This window comes from Gymnogyps californianus, chromosome 2, assembly GCF_018139145.2.
Source record: "Gymnogyps californianus isolate 813 chromosome 2, ASM1813914v2, whole genome shotgun sequence".
NCBI classification, from domain to species: Eukaryota; Metazoa; Chordata; class Aves; order Accipitriformes; family Cathartidae; genus Gymnogyps; species Gymnogyps californianus.
In genome coordinates, this window is record NC_059472.1 from 77,505,663 (window position 1) to 77,521,634 (window position 15,972).

The window sequence follows — 15,972 nt, forward strand, 5'->3', positions numbered from 1 at the left end:
GCATGTAGTTGGCCACTGTGAACATTTATTAAATGGTAAACATCTGATCTCATAAGACTTCAGTTTCTGCACAGATTCTTGTTACCAGTATGAGCTGTCTCTAGTGAATTCATGATGCAAATATCTGAAACTGCTTCACAAAGGCATACTGTAACTTTTGCCACTAGTTGACTTAGTAGAAGAGCAGCTCCTTTCTTTCTAGAACTTATTTTTTAGTAAGCACAACTTTATATGGACCAATAAAATAGTGATTGTTCTAATAGCTGACAGTTTTATTGAGGACTGTTTCTACTGTGGGTATTCACTTCAGCTGGGATGCAAGTTTTGCTTTCTAGTAGCTCATTGCTTAGGCTGCTCAGTAGTCAGAACTGTCAGTCTCTCTTAAATGACCTCCTTTCCCCAAGAAAAGCTTTAAAATATTTTCTTGTTTCTGTTCTTGAAAATATTTTCCTAGACAGCCTATTCTCTAACTGAAGAATCTAATTTGGAAAGCAAGGCCATGTGAGGGCAAGTAGTAGAACTGGAGGTCTATTTAAAGTTTGCTTTGTTTAAGTGAAGAGTCTTTGCTTCCAGGCAATTAATCTTTAGAGAAAGAGCAATAGCGTATTTCAGTAATTACTTTAACAGTAAAGATCCTTGATGATCTGAGCCAATAATGTCTTTTAATATGGTAACTCCTAAACTACTAATTGGCCAAGCCCTATCTCTTGCTATACTTTGAGCCAGGTGGTTGGGAATGGAAAAAACACTAGTGGTTTGGGATAAAGAATAGGTTTTTCCATTATTTTCAAGTTCAGAATACTTTGGAGTTAAGGGTGAGGTAAAAAGCAGCAGTAAAATGTAGGGAAAGCTACTTACCTGTTGCCATTGTGTTACGGCTGAAAAACAAGTTTTAAAAGATCTGTGTTCAAAGTTGTTTCAAAAGGCTGTAGCTCGCTTTTCAACTTTCTCAACTTAGAAAATAATTGGTCATTTAAGAATTGAGGCAGTCAGTTGGGTGTTTTTAGACTTCAGTAATGCCTATAAACCCCTGCATCTGTGCTTGCCTCCTTGCTTGTTGTCTGTTAAGCGCTCCAGGCACACAGTGTTTTAACATGACCAGTGTGACTGCTTATGATGCATTTGTAATTGCTGTTGGTCAGGCTGGAAGGAGGAGGAATAGTAATCAGTAATATCAGTTCCATTACAGTATCTTTTTCTGTAATCCTACTTCCATCTTGCTTCCCCTGAAGAATTATCACTCTGATTTCCAATGGAGAGTGAGGGGAACAGAGCTCTTAACGAGCAGTGAAGTGGGTGACTGGTGTGCATATATTAGTCCTGACTGGCAGACCATCTCCTTGTTTCTTGGTAGGTGGAGCCCTAACTTTGCTGTTGCTGGGTAGAATGGGAGAAGACTATAACAATTACAGTGAGTAACTTTGCCGTACAGATAACTACAATCCAGAACACTGTTCAGAGGACTGATTCTGTCATGACACCTAAAATTCTAGCCCTTGTATCACTAACAGTGTCGCTGTTCTTGTTCCGTTTTTTTTTTCCCAGCCTTAGTTCCCATCTTTTAATTCAAATTTGGTAGAGAATAACCTTGGCTTTAGATTGCACTGACTGGAACTGACCTGTGATTGCCATAGACCTGTTGACATTGTCTCCTTGATGCAGGTTCAATTAAACTTTTGCTAGATGTGTAAAATAAACATAGTGCTGGCTTGTATTTTATTTTCTACCATTGAAAAAAATCATTAAATTTTACAGTATTTACATGAGTTTATATTTGGGTGCATTTTCACATGCATAGCCTGTATATACTGTACTTTCTGTAAAGTTGCTTTTCTTTTCCCCTTTTTCTCTGCCAAAAGGATTCTGATACACCACCTTGCACAGCTCCTAATGTTTACCAGTTCAGTCTGCAAGCACCGACTCAGCTTATGGCCAGTTTACCACCCGCATTGCCTATGCCAAGTGGTAAACTCCAATCTGCGCCTACGAGAACCTTGATAATGGCCGCCAGTAATCAGGTATGAGCCAACTAAATGGAGCAACTTTTTCATGAGAAAGCGATCAAATCGGAAGTGTAGATCATTTGCGCTGTGCTGTCAGTCTAAAAACCTCTGCAGATAAGCTTCATATAGCATGTGCTAGACTTCATGTAATCATAACAGTACTTACCTGCCATGTCAGAAGTGTGGGGAGAAGAATGGGTGGGAAAGGGTTCCGTGTTTGAGATGCATCTCTGAATGTAAGAGCCCTTCCACAGCACACTGACACCTAGGAATAAGTTCAAGGGAGTGTCAGATGTCTGACTCCTTAAGTTGTATTTGAGACTCCTGGTGCCTAACCAGTGGGATATTTGCAGATCGTTAGGCTATTTAACTTCCTGTTCTTAAAATAGAAATTTCATGTAGGTGGTGTATCTGTAAGCTAGTTTTTGAATCTGAAGAAATAGTACTGACCTGTCTAGACTTGTTTAGTTGTCTTGATTTTGAATTATTAGAACAGATCTGACTACACTTGTAACTTCCTGTAATCCATTTTAAAGATAGAAAACAGAAAATTAATTACGGGCATGTGTACAAGAATTTTTACCAAAATACTAAATGTGTGCTTAAATGTGCTGGGAGGTGAACGTGGAGGGAAACTGTGTAAGTATTTTAGGTAATGTATCCATTGTAGTACAAGGGGAAGAAAAATCCTCAGTTTTTCTTACAGCCTCAGTGCTTCTATCTGTAGGAAAATACTCCTTCAATCTTGATTATTAAAACTGTTAGTCAAAGCTGCTTTACATGAGCTTTAATGAAAGTTGTGGGTTGTAGGTTGCCTGTGATAACAAAATAATGAGCTAGTTTCTTTGAAACCTCGTTTTGGTCAGGTTTGTATAATGTTTTCCTTCTTTCAGTCCTTCTGTCACAGTTCTTGAGAATCTAGGGCCAGGATTCTTTCCACTTAATGACCTTGTCTTTTTTATTTGATTCAGCACTTCCTTGACACTTTGGGCACAACACAAGATGTATTTGCTCCAGTTTCTGCTTTGAGATTGTTCAAGTATTTTGCAGAATTGCAGACTGGTTGAGGTTGGAAGGGGCCTCTGGAAGTCACCTAGTCCAACCCTCCTGCCCAAAACAGTGTCAGCTGCAGTGGGTTGCTCAAGGCCTTGTCCAGTCAGGGTTTTGAGGATCTCCAAGGATGGAGACTCCCCAACCGCTCTGGGCAACTTGTTCCAGTAAAAAAGTTTTTTCTTAAATTTAAATGGTGTTTTCTGTATTCCAGCTTATGCCCATTGCTTCTTGTCCTCTTACTGGACACCAGTGAGAAGAGCCTGGCTCCATCTTCTTTACACCCTCTCATTAGTGAGACCCATCAATAAGATCCTTCCCGAGCTTTCTCTTCTTGAGGTTAAACAAGATAGCTAGCTCTGTCATCATTTCCTTGTGTGACAAATGTTTCAGTCCCTTATTTATCTTCATGGACCTTCATTGGACTCACTCCCATATGTCCATGTCTCTCTGTTACTGGGGACCCCAGACCTGGGCCCAGCACTCCATGTGTGGGCTCACCAGTGCTAAGTAGAGGGGAAATGATCCCCTCCCTTGACCTGCTAGAGATACTCTTCCTAATAAGCCCAGGATGCTGTTGGCCTTCCTTGATGCAAGGGCATGTTGCTGGCTCAGGTTCAACTTGTCCACTGGGAATCCCTGGTTGTTTTATGCTAAGCTGCTTTCCAGCTGGTCAGTGCCTGATGTGTACTGGTGTGTGGGATTATTCCTTCCCAAGGACAGAATTTAGCATTTCCCTTTTTTAAACTTCATGAGATTCCTGTCAGCCCATTTCTCCAGCCTGACGAGGTCCCTCTTTATGGCAGCACAACCATCTTATGTATCAGCCACTCCTTCCCGTTTTGTGTCGTCCGCAACTGTACTGAGGGTCACTCTGTCCCATCATCCAGGTCATTAACAGAGATGCTAACTAGTATTGGCCCTAGTATCAGCTCTTGGGATATACCACTAGCTGCTGACCTCCACCTGGACTTTGTGCAGCTGATCAAAATAGTGTGAGCCTGGCATGTAAGGGAATACTTTTCATTCAGCTTGTGGGTTTGATTTATGTTTCTAGAGATGGTAACTGCCACTTACTACAGAATAGAAAAAAAAATTAAAAATCAGTGCTTTAAACGTTGAAACTTTTAGATGAATAATGAAGAAATTTCATCTGGACAGCATTTTAAATGTTCAGTAATATCAGCATTGAGTTAGGGCATGTTATAGCTTGATGCCCAAATTCTTCATAGTTACTACACGAGTGCTTGTTTTAGGCACTTCACTGAAATGTTTTTCACCCTCTTTTTCATTTAGACCAGGCTGCTGTCCCTTTGCATACCGCGGGTGTTCCACTATTTCCTTGTAGGCAGGTTAACATAGAAGGGGCACCATCTTTGAAAGCTGTTATCACATGCTTTTCCCAGCTACCTCTGCAATCCTCAGTCATCTACCAAGTCCCACTTGTATCTCGAGGTATGCCTTTTGTTTTAATCTTCTGAGTGATTACACAGATTCTTCCCCCCCTTACCTGTCTTCCCCTACTGCTGAATCTTACCTAGGCAAAAACAGCTTATCTGCACAGGAAATGTTTTCTATTAGTGAGAAGGTAATAGAACAATATATTGCTATTTTAATGTCTGCAATTGAGTATTCACATGCCAGTGTACAGTCTGAAGTTAAACTTCATCTAAAATACAAACTTAAGTCTAGTTTATTCTTCTCTTTAACAACTCTGCTTTTCTGAAGAGGTACCCTGGAGCTTAACTTCATCAAAATTACCCAAAAAAAGAATCAAGTTTTGAGGCATGCAGTTGTTGGTACAAAACAAGCTGGCATCCAGAGTTTTTGCCTCAGTTGTGAAGAGGCAATGTGTTGCATGAATTTTGGATCTCTGTTGGAATTTTGAATCCTGGAAAACTGCTTTGTAGCACTTCTTCTGGCTGTTACTTGGCTGTCCTTTCCAATACTTGTTAACTGTTCTTTTAGTAGTTTGTACAATACTTATATGTTTAAAATTGAGAATTTTTCTGTGGCTTTTGCTTGACAAAGATGTGCCTTTGAGATTCATGTTACATCAGAGGAATTTCTTGCTATCTGCAGTTCAGAAATGGGATGATGGTTTTTCTGCATTGAAATTCCCAAAAGCTTATGTATTGTGAAGTAGAAATGATCTTTTTTGGTAAGGATTATGACCAAGTCAGAAGTGGGAAATGAAATAATTCTACCCAGAATACTGTAGATGTCTACTTTTCATTTGCAACTTTCTGGAGCATGTCTGAGCTAGATTAGGTTGATGGCTTTCCTTTTGCAGTTGATGTAACTTAAGACCATGCTAGTTTATAACTTTTAATGGGCACATTTTACTAGCTCAGAGTACTCCTATCCTGATAGACTTGAACATGTGCAAGCCTTTTTCTTAACAGCAAGTGTTCTTTCATATTCAAAAAGTCTGAAAGGGATTCATTTGTCTGCATGGTGTCTTCAGCCTTTTCCCTGGCAACTTTCTCTGCCTCAGTTCAGCTTGGAAGCTGTACCTAGGTGTCCAGTACTACCCTCAAAAGCAGGCAGTGCCAATGTCAAGAGCACTAACTGTATTTTGAACAACTTGCAGCCTTCTAGGCAAATTTTCTGCCATTAGAGCTTCCTAATACTTTTTTTTTTGAAACAGCTTTGATGTGATTACCAGTTCTATTTACATACTGCATAATTAATTGGAGAATTTCCAGGTAGTTCAGGGACTAATTAAGCTCCTGATACAGGTCTGCTTGCTTTTCGGGATCATCACCATCATTTTTCCAAGGTAATCATTCTTCTACTTTGCTGACAAGCAGTTTGAAATTTCACTTGGTAGAGCAGAAAATTTTATGAAGCAGTGCTGCCAACTGGAAGAAGCAGAAAAACAGATACTGGCGTGCATGTCCAGATGAATGGAGAGGGCGGAAATTGCTTGGTGACTTCCCATGGAGAAGAAAGGACTACTTCCCTTGTTATTTTGGGATGAAATAAGTTCAGTTCGTTCTTGGATTGCTGGTCATTTAGTCACCAATGAAGACAAAAGAAACTTCATGTTGCTTAGGTCAGAAGAACTCTTTTCTCCCCCCCCCCCCGAGGGTCTTTTGATTCAAAAGTATCTAAAGCCAGTAAGCACCAGTCCTTCTGCTGCACTGGCTTCCAGTGTGTCTAAGAGAACCTCCACTGAAGACTTTTTAGGGAAGTGGTGTCTGATCGTGAATATGTTCACTGAAGATTTCATAGCAGCATTCACTGGCTCAGTTGTGAAGCACAGGAGACAACTAGGAAATGAAACCTTCTGTCAATGCTGAAATACTGCAGTCTAAATAACTCTTAGAACTTGTAGAAGTAGTTTGGTTTTCAGATTCTTTTGTGTTTGGCCGTATAAGGCCAGACACTTAAACGGCTTGTTTATATTGCTTTACAGGCACTTCACTGGCTAAAGTACTTTGCTTCAGAGTTCGCTCTTATCCAGAACAATTGTTAATGGTGTTGCTTTGTCTCACTAGTAATGCTGATACTGCTACTGTCTCTGGAATGATTCCTCAAAAGTTAGCAGCATTGGAAACAAAAATAACATTGGTCAGGAAGTTGAGTCAAAAATGTATTTCTTTTAGATGAGTGCAAGCAGTTAAGTATAGTTCACTTTGAAAGATACATTTGTAAAGATACATTTTAATTCATGTCAAGGCTGAACTCTAGTCCACTTTACCAAGTATTTCGGAGGATGCAGATGTCATCAACTAGTCAGATGTACAAATATGCTAAATTCCCTTAGGATAGGGTGATGCTTCAGAGTGTTTAGTGTGTTAACTTCAATTTAGAAGTGACCTGATTTGTTTCTTCAGTGGCATTATTAAGCTGTTTAGGTACTGAAGGTTTCTTCAGTCAACCAAATGGCATTTTTCTTATCTTTTGTTTAGAGTGCTCTCATTTAGGGTGGAATACTTTTTCGGTGTCTATGCATTTTTGTAAGGCAAAGGAAGGAGGATACTACTGTCTACTTTGGAAACAGTTTTGATTCTGAATGTAAGACTCCCATCTTCTGTGTATGACAGAACATTGTTTGGTTTTTGATTTACGTGCAAAATTAGGAAAAGATGATGATGTTTTATTTCCTTTCCTAAAGAATGGAGAGAAGAAAAAAATGCATCTGCGTTTCAGAGGCTGTTCAGCTGAAAACAGTACTCAAGATATTTTTCATCTTAGTTTGTCATATATTTATACGACAGTGTTTATGTGGCGATACCCTTCTGTGTATGGAAACTGACTCAGTTTGACTAGACCCTGGATAACCTAATCTGACTCTGCTTACAGCAGAAGGTTGGATTAAATGATTTCCAGAGGTCTCCATATAAACATCCAGCCTCCATATAGACATCCAGGTCTCCAGAGGTCTCCATATAAACATCCAGTCTAGATGTGTCGATGACTGTATGAAAGTCTCTGGCCACTTTGGTGGTTCCTTCCTGAGTGCTTTTTGACTTGCAGGAAAGACACAAAGTCTAAATAGTAGTTTACAGGAACATAAATAAACCCACCATAAATAAAAGATAACTTATGGAAATGTAGAAGTAATACCTGATTTTTGTTTGCATAGTACACCTTTATCTTCCAATGTCACTATAATCAAATTGTTGCTCCCAGACTGAGATAGATTTGAATATTCACTTATGCATTTCCTCTACTGAGTTTCACATGTACTCTATTGATATCAGCTCATCATTTGGAAAGCGTTTTGGGTCTGCTCACTGTAATAATACTTGTTTGTTCCAAATAAAAAGGTGAGAAATCTCAGTGAGGTAAGATTTCTCTTTAAGGTCTAAAATTGTCAGCTTTATGCTAGAGAAGCTATTATCTGTTGTTCTCCTTAGTGACAAGTATGCAGATAACACTTCATGGCCCATCTCACAACAGTAGCAAAGTTGCAGTATGACTTCTGTCTTCTGGTAGTGTTGTTTTGACTCTTGCCCCCTCATTTTTGAAACTTGACTGGTGACAAGATCAAAAAGGGTATTTATTTTGTGTGTCAGATTCTACTTTCTTTACCATAAGGTAGTTCAGAATATGCTCAGATTATGATGGTAGTCTCCACTGTCATTCACTCATTCTGGGGACTATGCCCTCTGATCTCTCAAATACTAGTTTCTTTGAACTGGTCATACTAATAGTTGCCTAACCTGTTGTTAAAGGTGAAGAGAACCAAAAGCTTCCCTTTGTTACAGGCTACTGGCAGAGCTACCCCACAAAGTAAAATAAGATATGAAGGACCAATATAACCTGCTCCCTTGTGGCTTTGAGTCTTTCAGTTCTCTGGTGTTAGAAGATAAGAAACATCTAAAACTTCTCTTGCTTTTGAGCTCTTTCTAGTCTCCATATTGATTTTTTTTTTTCCTTTGCTGCTCTCACAGCTGGTTGCATAAATGCTGTTTTCTCGTTTTAATGGGAGCAGAAATGGGTTTTGGCTCATTTTATAAAACCTGTTCAGGACTCAAGATCTTGTCAGTTGTAGCTGAAAGTATCCAGTAGGTCCAAACAAGGGGCCCAAAAGGAGGGGAAGTGTCTTTCATGTTTGCAGTGCTTTGGGCCTTATTTTCCCAGATCACCAGTTCTAAACAAGTTGAGTAAGAACTTATTTTGGTTTTGCTATACTTAAGCTTAGAAATCTAAACCACTTAAATCTTACCAAGTTAAGAGTACGCCCAGGTAGCTGGTGCAAATATCTTGTAGAATCTTGTTAGCTAATTTAAAGTAATGAGGCTATGTTGAACCATTGCCTAATACTTGACTTATTGCTCGTGCAGTAATGACTAAAATGTTGGTTAGGTCATTGCTCATAAATTCACTGTTTTGCAGAGAAACAATTTCATAAAGAACAAGAAGTTAAATTTTACTTACATGCAAGATGCATTTTTTAGTATATTTGCAGATGTGCTCAGAAAGTGGGAAAGTGAACATGAATCCTTTAAAAAGGGGTTCTTTATGGGTTTTTTTTGCTACAAGCCTAATAGAGAATTTGGAAATATGGTGAAAAATTGAAAAGAACTTTGTGAAATATTTTGAGGATGTATATTAAGTTATTTAAGGGCATACTTAAAATGTTAATGGTGCATTAAAGTTATTCTGAATACTACTCTGTAATATTTCACATTGAATGATTTTGAAGTGTACGAGTTTGATTACAATTCCGATCAACTGCAGACTAGATTCAATCGTGGCCATTAATCCTGTAGTCTTAACAAAAAAAATAGTAAATATGTGTTTTTTCTAAACTGTCTTATGCATTTTCTAAACTTTAGCTTTTTAGGTCCTTACCAATTATTTTTGAGTGCTGTATGTATAATCTCTTTTCTTTTAAAATTAATGGTACTGATACTTCATTTTCATTGCTAACACTTCTCTGCTTTTTTCTCCTTACTTTAGAAATGCTAACAGGCAAAAAAAACCCCAAATACCAAAACAATTCAGAAACCCTCTTTACGTTTAGACTTCAGCTCTGTTATGTTACTTGTGTTATTTCAAAGTGTAGGTGATTTATTTTTGGCTATAAATTTTCTTTTTGAATAATGACAGTCTTTGAACGTCAGCAGTTTTGTATAGTAAATTTGCCAGTATTTAAGAATAAAAGTTTGGTTTCCTTAGCAAATAATTACTTGGTATTTCAATTTCCACCAGATTGCTGTTGTTTGGGGCAAAGGCCAGGAACATCCTTTTCTTAGATTTCTGTTAAAATATCTGGAAACTTTTTTAACCTGGTAGGTGATACAGAATGCCACCCCTCCCCCCTGCCCCCCGGCTTGTCTTACATGCAATTTTTTAGTTTTCCCTCCAGATCTAGCAGCTTTTATTTGCAGAGGATCAAATTCAACAGACTTGTTAAAAAAAAAACCAAAACAAAAACCAAACAAAAAAACCAAAACCAAAAAGCAAACCAGTTCTATCATTCAGTTGTTGAATCAATAGCCCTATGATGGGAGAGATTATTCTATCAAGAGAAATAGATCTAAGAATTCAAAACATCTAAACCAAAGATTTGTCTGTCATATCACAGATAAAGGGCTTTCTTTTTTGATTATCTGATCTCTCTCCAGCCATCATCTGCTTAGACATGCCATTTCTCAGTGATTATGGGAGTCCTGAGCATGTGAATATCCAGAAGTGCGTGGACGAGAGAAAGCTGTTTGATACAGCATCTTGGGATTTCCAAAAGACATGAAGTAAATTTCTTTTACCAAAGATTCTGAAAGAAACTAAGTAAAAGATGTATGTCCTCTTGTAAACAATTAACTAGTTAGAAGATGAGGAACAAAGATTCAGGTTTTGTAGTAAATGGAGTTCACCAGGAAGGCCCTGGAGGAGTTTGTGCTGAGCATCATGCTGCCTAACATCTGAAGGGCAATGGATGAAGTGTGGCGAATTTTGCTCGTGTTATTAAGCTCCTTCAGGGCCAACTGAGAAGGGGTGCAGAAGGACCTTTCAAGGCGATGTGTCAGGAGGGAGAGAAATACTTTAACCTTTGTAGAGAGTGGTAGGCCCCGGGCTGACAGTTTCTTGCGAAGATGAGATCTTGACGTTTTTGCAGAAAACTGCTTTGATAATGCTTTCTTGATTTCCTACTGAGAATTGAGTGTCAAACCAAATTTCAGACATTATTAGGAATAAAGAGCAGAAATGAAAACATCATGTAAAAATCCATGTACATCCCCCGTCATGAGTACATCCCCCGTGAGTACAATTTTGCCTCCTACATCAGAAGAAAGTTAAATACAAATGGAAGAAGAACAGGGAAGGATAGTGAGAGTGGTCAAACATATGGAATTGTATCTGTGTGAAGAATGAATGATTCTTTAACCTAGAGAAGAAAATGAGGAGGTATATGATCTAGGTCTGTGTAGTCATCAGCAGTATATGGAAAAGTCAGAGAGCAGAATGACAAGAAATGAATTACTCCAAGAACTGAAAAATCCATCAGATAGTAGGTTCAAATTAAACATGATGCTCATTTAAGCTGTGAAATGCCATAGCACAGGATGCAGGATGCTAAAAGCTTATGGCTTCAAAAATCTGAACAAACTAGAGAACAATATCTAGTTGAGAACTAGTAAATATAAAGGCATCATCTCTGACTTAAGAGGTCCCTGAGTCAGCTTCCTTAAGGACCTGCTCTTGGCTGATGAGTCGTAAGACAGATGGATTCAGATTCTGCTCTGATAGTTTGACAGTCTTTATCTTGGTGGCCTAAAAAAAACAATGCAAAATGCTTCATGACAAGATAGAGATCACTTCCTGGCTACCTTCTTAATCATTCTTTGGAAGTTTGATTACCTTTTGAACAAACCAGGGATATGACTTCTTTTAGGATACAGGTAGAGAGGCTTAATTGTCATACTTGCTGTGGTGCTTGTCTGATCTTGTGGTGACCTGCCTTCCTGCCCCCAATAATTTTTTTGCTGAATCCCCAAATTGAGGATGAAGTTGCCAGATTTTTCACATTTCCAGCTGAAGAGGATAGGCTTGCTGAGGCTTTGTATGCTCCTTGGTCAGAGTTTTGTTCTGGTTGCACAGTAGCAAACTAAAGTTTTCCTCTCTATTTCAGCATATAGTTGAGAGTAACTGTAATGACTGGCTGGTTTTAGTGTTTTGACTGTTGAAGGATCATTTTTACTATTTTGACCTCATTTAATGTGGATGCTTAATTGTCTGCTTATATAATTGAAAGTCGGATGTATACTTGTTGAACTAGAAAACTTTGCTGCACAAGAATGTGACAAGATGGCGTGTTTGCTTGAAGGACCGATTGCCAAAATATAAAACATATTGTAATTTTTTTTTAGTTTCATGTTGTTGACTTTCATAAATAGCTTCTAGTAGATATTTTAGCAACATATGTCAATAAATAAGGTTTGGGCAGTTGTCCCTCTTAAGAATGAGGGATTCTCAGCTTGCATTCCCTTTTTCTGTTTGTCCTTGAATATTTTACCATTGGTAGTCTGAGGATAGCACTTAGTGTGTCTGTCTTGGGAGTCTAGAAGTTGCATGTTGAAGGTTGATTAGGTTGCTGTAGGACACGCTTTACAAATTAAAAAACAGTTTAAGCGTTTTTTACCACCCTGCAGTTAGCTTTAATTATTCCTCAATACTAGTCTTCACCAGTTTGTTTTTCTGTATGCTCAGTGTCTCTTCTAGTTATAATTTGACAGTAAAATGTTGCTTATGGAATTATGCCTTCGATAACTGTTTTGGTTTTGTGTACACAATTGTAATGATGGCTTGGTGTTCTCATATTTCTTTCTACTCCAAACTTGTTTGGAAATATAGGTTACTAAAGTAGCTGCAGATATTTCACATTCTAAGCAGTTGCCTCAGATGTTAGCTTTGTGGTATTCCTGTTTAACCACTTACGGTAGACAAAATGATGTATTAGCTTTTGTTAAAGGCAGTCAGTTGTCTGTCTTAAAGTTATTGCTGTCAGACATCAGAAAAGGTTGCTTGCATTGAAGTTATCAGTATTTGGGAAGTCTGTTTCAATTTCATCTTTTGAAACTCTTGTACCTATTTTAAGTATATACACATTAAACCAACTTACTGTATGCCATTAAGTGATAGGGATGCCTGTAGTTACCTTATGGTGTGGTAGATTTACTCAGGCTGCCACTGAACCTTTTTGGTAGTTTCTGTTCCAAGTTATTGGAGAGTCCCCCCAAAGAAAGTGTCATGCTATGTTCCTGATCATTTAATTGTTTTGCCTTGGTCTGGATGTGAGGTATGGTCTAGGGGCCATGTAGCCCTACGATCAGACCAGTAGGATTTACAAGCTCCTTACAAGCCATAGCTAGTTTACCTGTAGCTGAGTGAGATTATGGGCAGAGCAGACTTGCGCTTTGTGTGTATCAGCTCATGATCACGCCCTTACATTTATCCATGATGTTTCTGAAAGTCTTATTGAGTATCTTGCTTGGTCATGCTCTTGCTAAGATCCTCTAAAATAGATATGACTGTCACAATTAGTATTTAATGTGGAAGGTCTCTGTTTTTGTAAGGGTGGTGCATAGTGAGCGTATTTCATACTGAGATCCAAGGGTTTTAAGGACGCTTTGAAATCTACACCATTTCATTGGCAGGACATTTACTTCAGAAAACACTTCTTAAGCTGTTAGTGCCATCGGACTTGCGCAGCTAAAATTAGACAAGCATGAAAAGACCAGTTGCTTCAAGCAGTGTTCTGTGGGAATGACTTGTATGTTCAGGAAATACCACTGGTAATAAGTGCTTTGTTTCAGTTGTTTGTATGCCTAAACTGAGTGCTTATCTTGTGTTTTTTAGCAGCACAGTGGAATGAAGTTTTCCATGAAAGGAACTCATAACCAAGGCAACAGCTACAGCCCCGTCAGCAGTGGAGGCATGAGGCAACCAGTTGGTAACCGAGGACACCACCAGTACAATCGTAATATATGGAGAAGAAAAAAACACAGAGACAGTTTGCCTATTAGTCTGAGCAGATAATGGCAGATGCCAAAATGACCTTCCCTGTTCAGACAAACTGAGTGAGTGCCACTCGACTTGAGGGATGGAGACCAGCGTCCAGCACATCGTTTTATTGGTGTTGCCAAATATCTGCAGCTGACTTCTTTGCATGTTTCTTTGTGTGGTGGTTCAGTCCATCTTCAAGAAGTAGTTGTGCTTATCTGTGAAGCCTTATTAAATGTGGAAGTTTGTTTTCTGCCTTCCCACAATGGTTCATACAGTGCCGAAGCAGCTCTGACAATAGAACTGCAAGGACATTTACAAATGCTGTGGCTTTTTTGCTGTGGCTACATCTGTTCCTTTGTGGGTTCTGTTTTCTTTTATTTTAGAAGTGAAGGAAACTTCAGCCCCTTGGAATTCTTTTTTTTTTCTTTGCAGCAAATCAAGTTGGGAATTCATAAAAGTAAATTTGCTGCTCTCCTGTTTTTGTTTCAAAGTTCAGAATTTTTTGCTCTGTAAATATTGGAAATATAATTTGTGCAATAACTTGGAATTTTTAATTTAATTTCATATTGTCACATAAGTTATATTTAAGGGGAAGAGGTTTTTAATTTACAGATCCTTTCCCAGGTTGCATTATCTAAGTTGGGTTCATAGTTTTGGCAGGTTGTCTGAGCAGTGTTACAAACATGACATTTGGTAATATTTGAGGCTTCTTGATTCACAATGAAATGCGATTTGGCTTACAGTTTTAAGAAGGTATTAAGCTCCAAAGCATTTTGACCCTGTGTTTTTTAGCTCATTGTCTGGCCTCTATCAGTCGTCTTGCTCTGACCAATGAGTTTTAATTTTATTCCTTTAACTAGACAACAAATCCAGCATTTGTAGTACCAGAGGTAAAACTTTTGAGAGGAAGGGGAAAAAGGTTGGTTCAAGTCCTGATGTGAAATTTAAAAGCTGTGAACTACAAGCTTTGATGCATTTTTAGTAACGTAACCTGTTAATGTTTGGGTTCAAACAACATTATTAAACAGAGGTACCCGGCTTAAGGAATGTGGAGAAAGGAAATATGTTGATTCCATTAAGGAATCTGTATAGCAGTATGCATTAGTTCTGTTAAGAGCAAATATATAAAAAGTACTTCAGCTGCTCTAAGCATTACAAGAAGTATCTTTTAATGTATTGCAGGAGAGCACAGCCCAGTGTTGTACACAGTATGAGTGGCTGGCACTTAATTTACAGATGCATACAGGTATACTATGCAAGTGTGTATTGCCATGACAAACACTGTCTTTAACTTTTTGAAAAATGTACATCCTGCCTAACCCTGAGTTTTTAAAGCACCACAGTTGTCCTGGGAGTAGGTCACATCTCATGCCCTCTGACTTCCTGTTTCTTTTAATGAGAGTTCTTAAGCTATACAGAAAACTACAGATCAGTTATATAAGTCCACTAGCAGAGAATGCTGAAGATTCCTGTTAACAGGACATCTATACTGTGTACAGATATAGAAGGTTTTAAAACTGATATCTGAATATTAAAATGAGGTGTCAAGCATGAAGCTTTTTAATATGCTGTATGCCTTTGAAGCAGAAGTAGTTCATGTTATTACTGAATCTGTCAAACACGAACAGGTCCTTGAGGGGAGAGAGGGCAACATTCCAAAGTAGAGTAGTACATATCTGTTTGCAAAAAGTTTGTCTTAATGCTCCAGACTCATCACAATTTAAAAAGAAAAAGTTTTAAAAATTGTGAGCTGATTCATAAATAATATCTAAGGGCTGTTACATGAGCCTGTACTGCTTAGTCTTCACACACTAGCAATATTGAGCATAATTACATTAAAGAGCCTTCAAAGGCTTTAGTTGGTGTCTTATACTAGCGTCCATTTTAAAGCAAAACTCATTTGAAAAGTGGTATCATGTAACACTTCAGTCATGGTGAACCAAATAAATTGGCCTGGCTATCACTGTGGTTATGTGCTACAGGTTTAAAAAAAATCATGTTTAAATTTTTTGTGTGGACAACTATGTGGAAGCTAAAATTGACATATTTTTATGTAAAGTTTTCTATTCTTTGATTTTTAATAAACTTTGGAGACCAGTCACTCTTCTGTACATTTTTATGGGAAATTTAATGGATGAAGTAATACTTGACCTTATCCCATTGTTTGATGTACGCTTTGAACATCTGCTTTAAATTGTTCATGCTGAGCACCTTCAGAATGAGCGTGGAAGGTGGATGGACACCTCCGCAAACACTTGTGATGTGTTTATGAAGGGAGTAACGAACGTGGCTGTTGGTTTCGTAGTTGTGGATTTGATCCCTTGATAATGAGAGAGCAAAGGAGCTGGAGGTAGTTCCCAACAATATTCTTAAAAGAGGAGATTGACTAACTGATCCCTTGGGATACTTCAACTTTCTGTATAATTTTTTTAGTCCCTCCCTGTAGTTTCTAAAT

At 38.3% G+C, this 15,972-nt stretch overlaps 1 protein-coding gene across 3 annotated transcripts in view; it reads left to right on the forward strand.

The window, feature by feature from the left end:
- The window catches only part of TENT4A (terminal nucleotidyltransferase 4A), a 62,538-nt gene extending 46,920 nt beyond the window's left edge, over positions 1-15,618 (forward strand). The window contains exons 11-12 of one of the 3 annotated variants that reach the window (XM_050892087.1): positions 1,860-2,018; positions 13,371-15,618. In XM_050892087.1, coding sequence (XP_050748044.1) covers positions 1,860-2,018; positions 13,371-13,550 — 339 coding nt within the window. In that variant the 3' untranslated portion in view covers positions 13,551-15,618. Of the gene's footprint in view, positions 1-1,354; positions 1,407-1,859; positions 2,019-13,370 lie in introns of those variants that run through there. The other 2 variants (XM_050892088.1, XM_050892089.1) reach the window with 2 other exon arrangements.
- Positions 15,619-15,972: the final 354 nt, after the last annotated feature.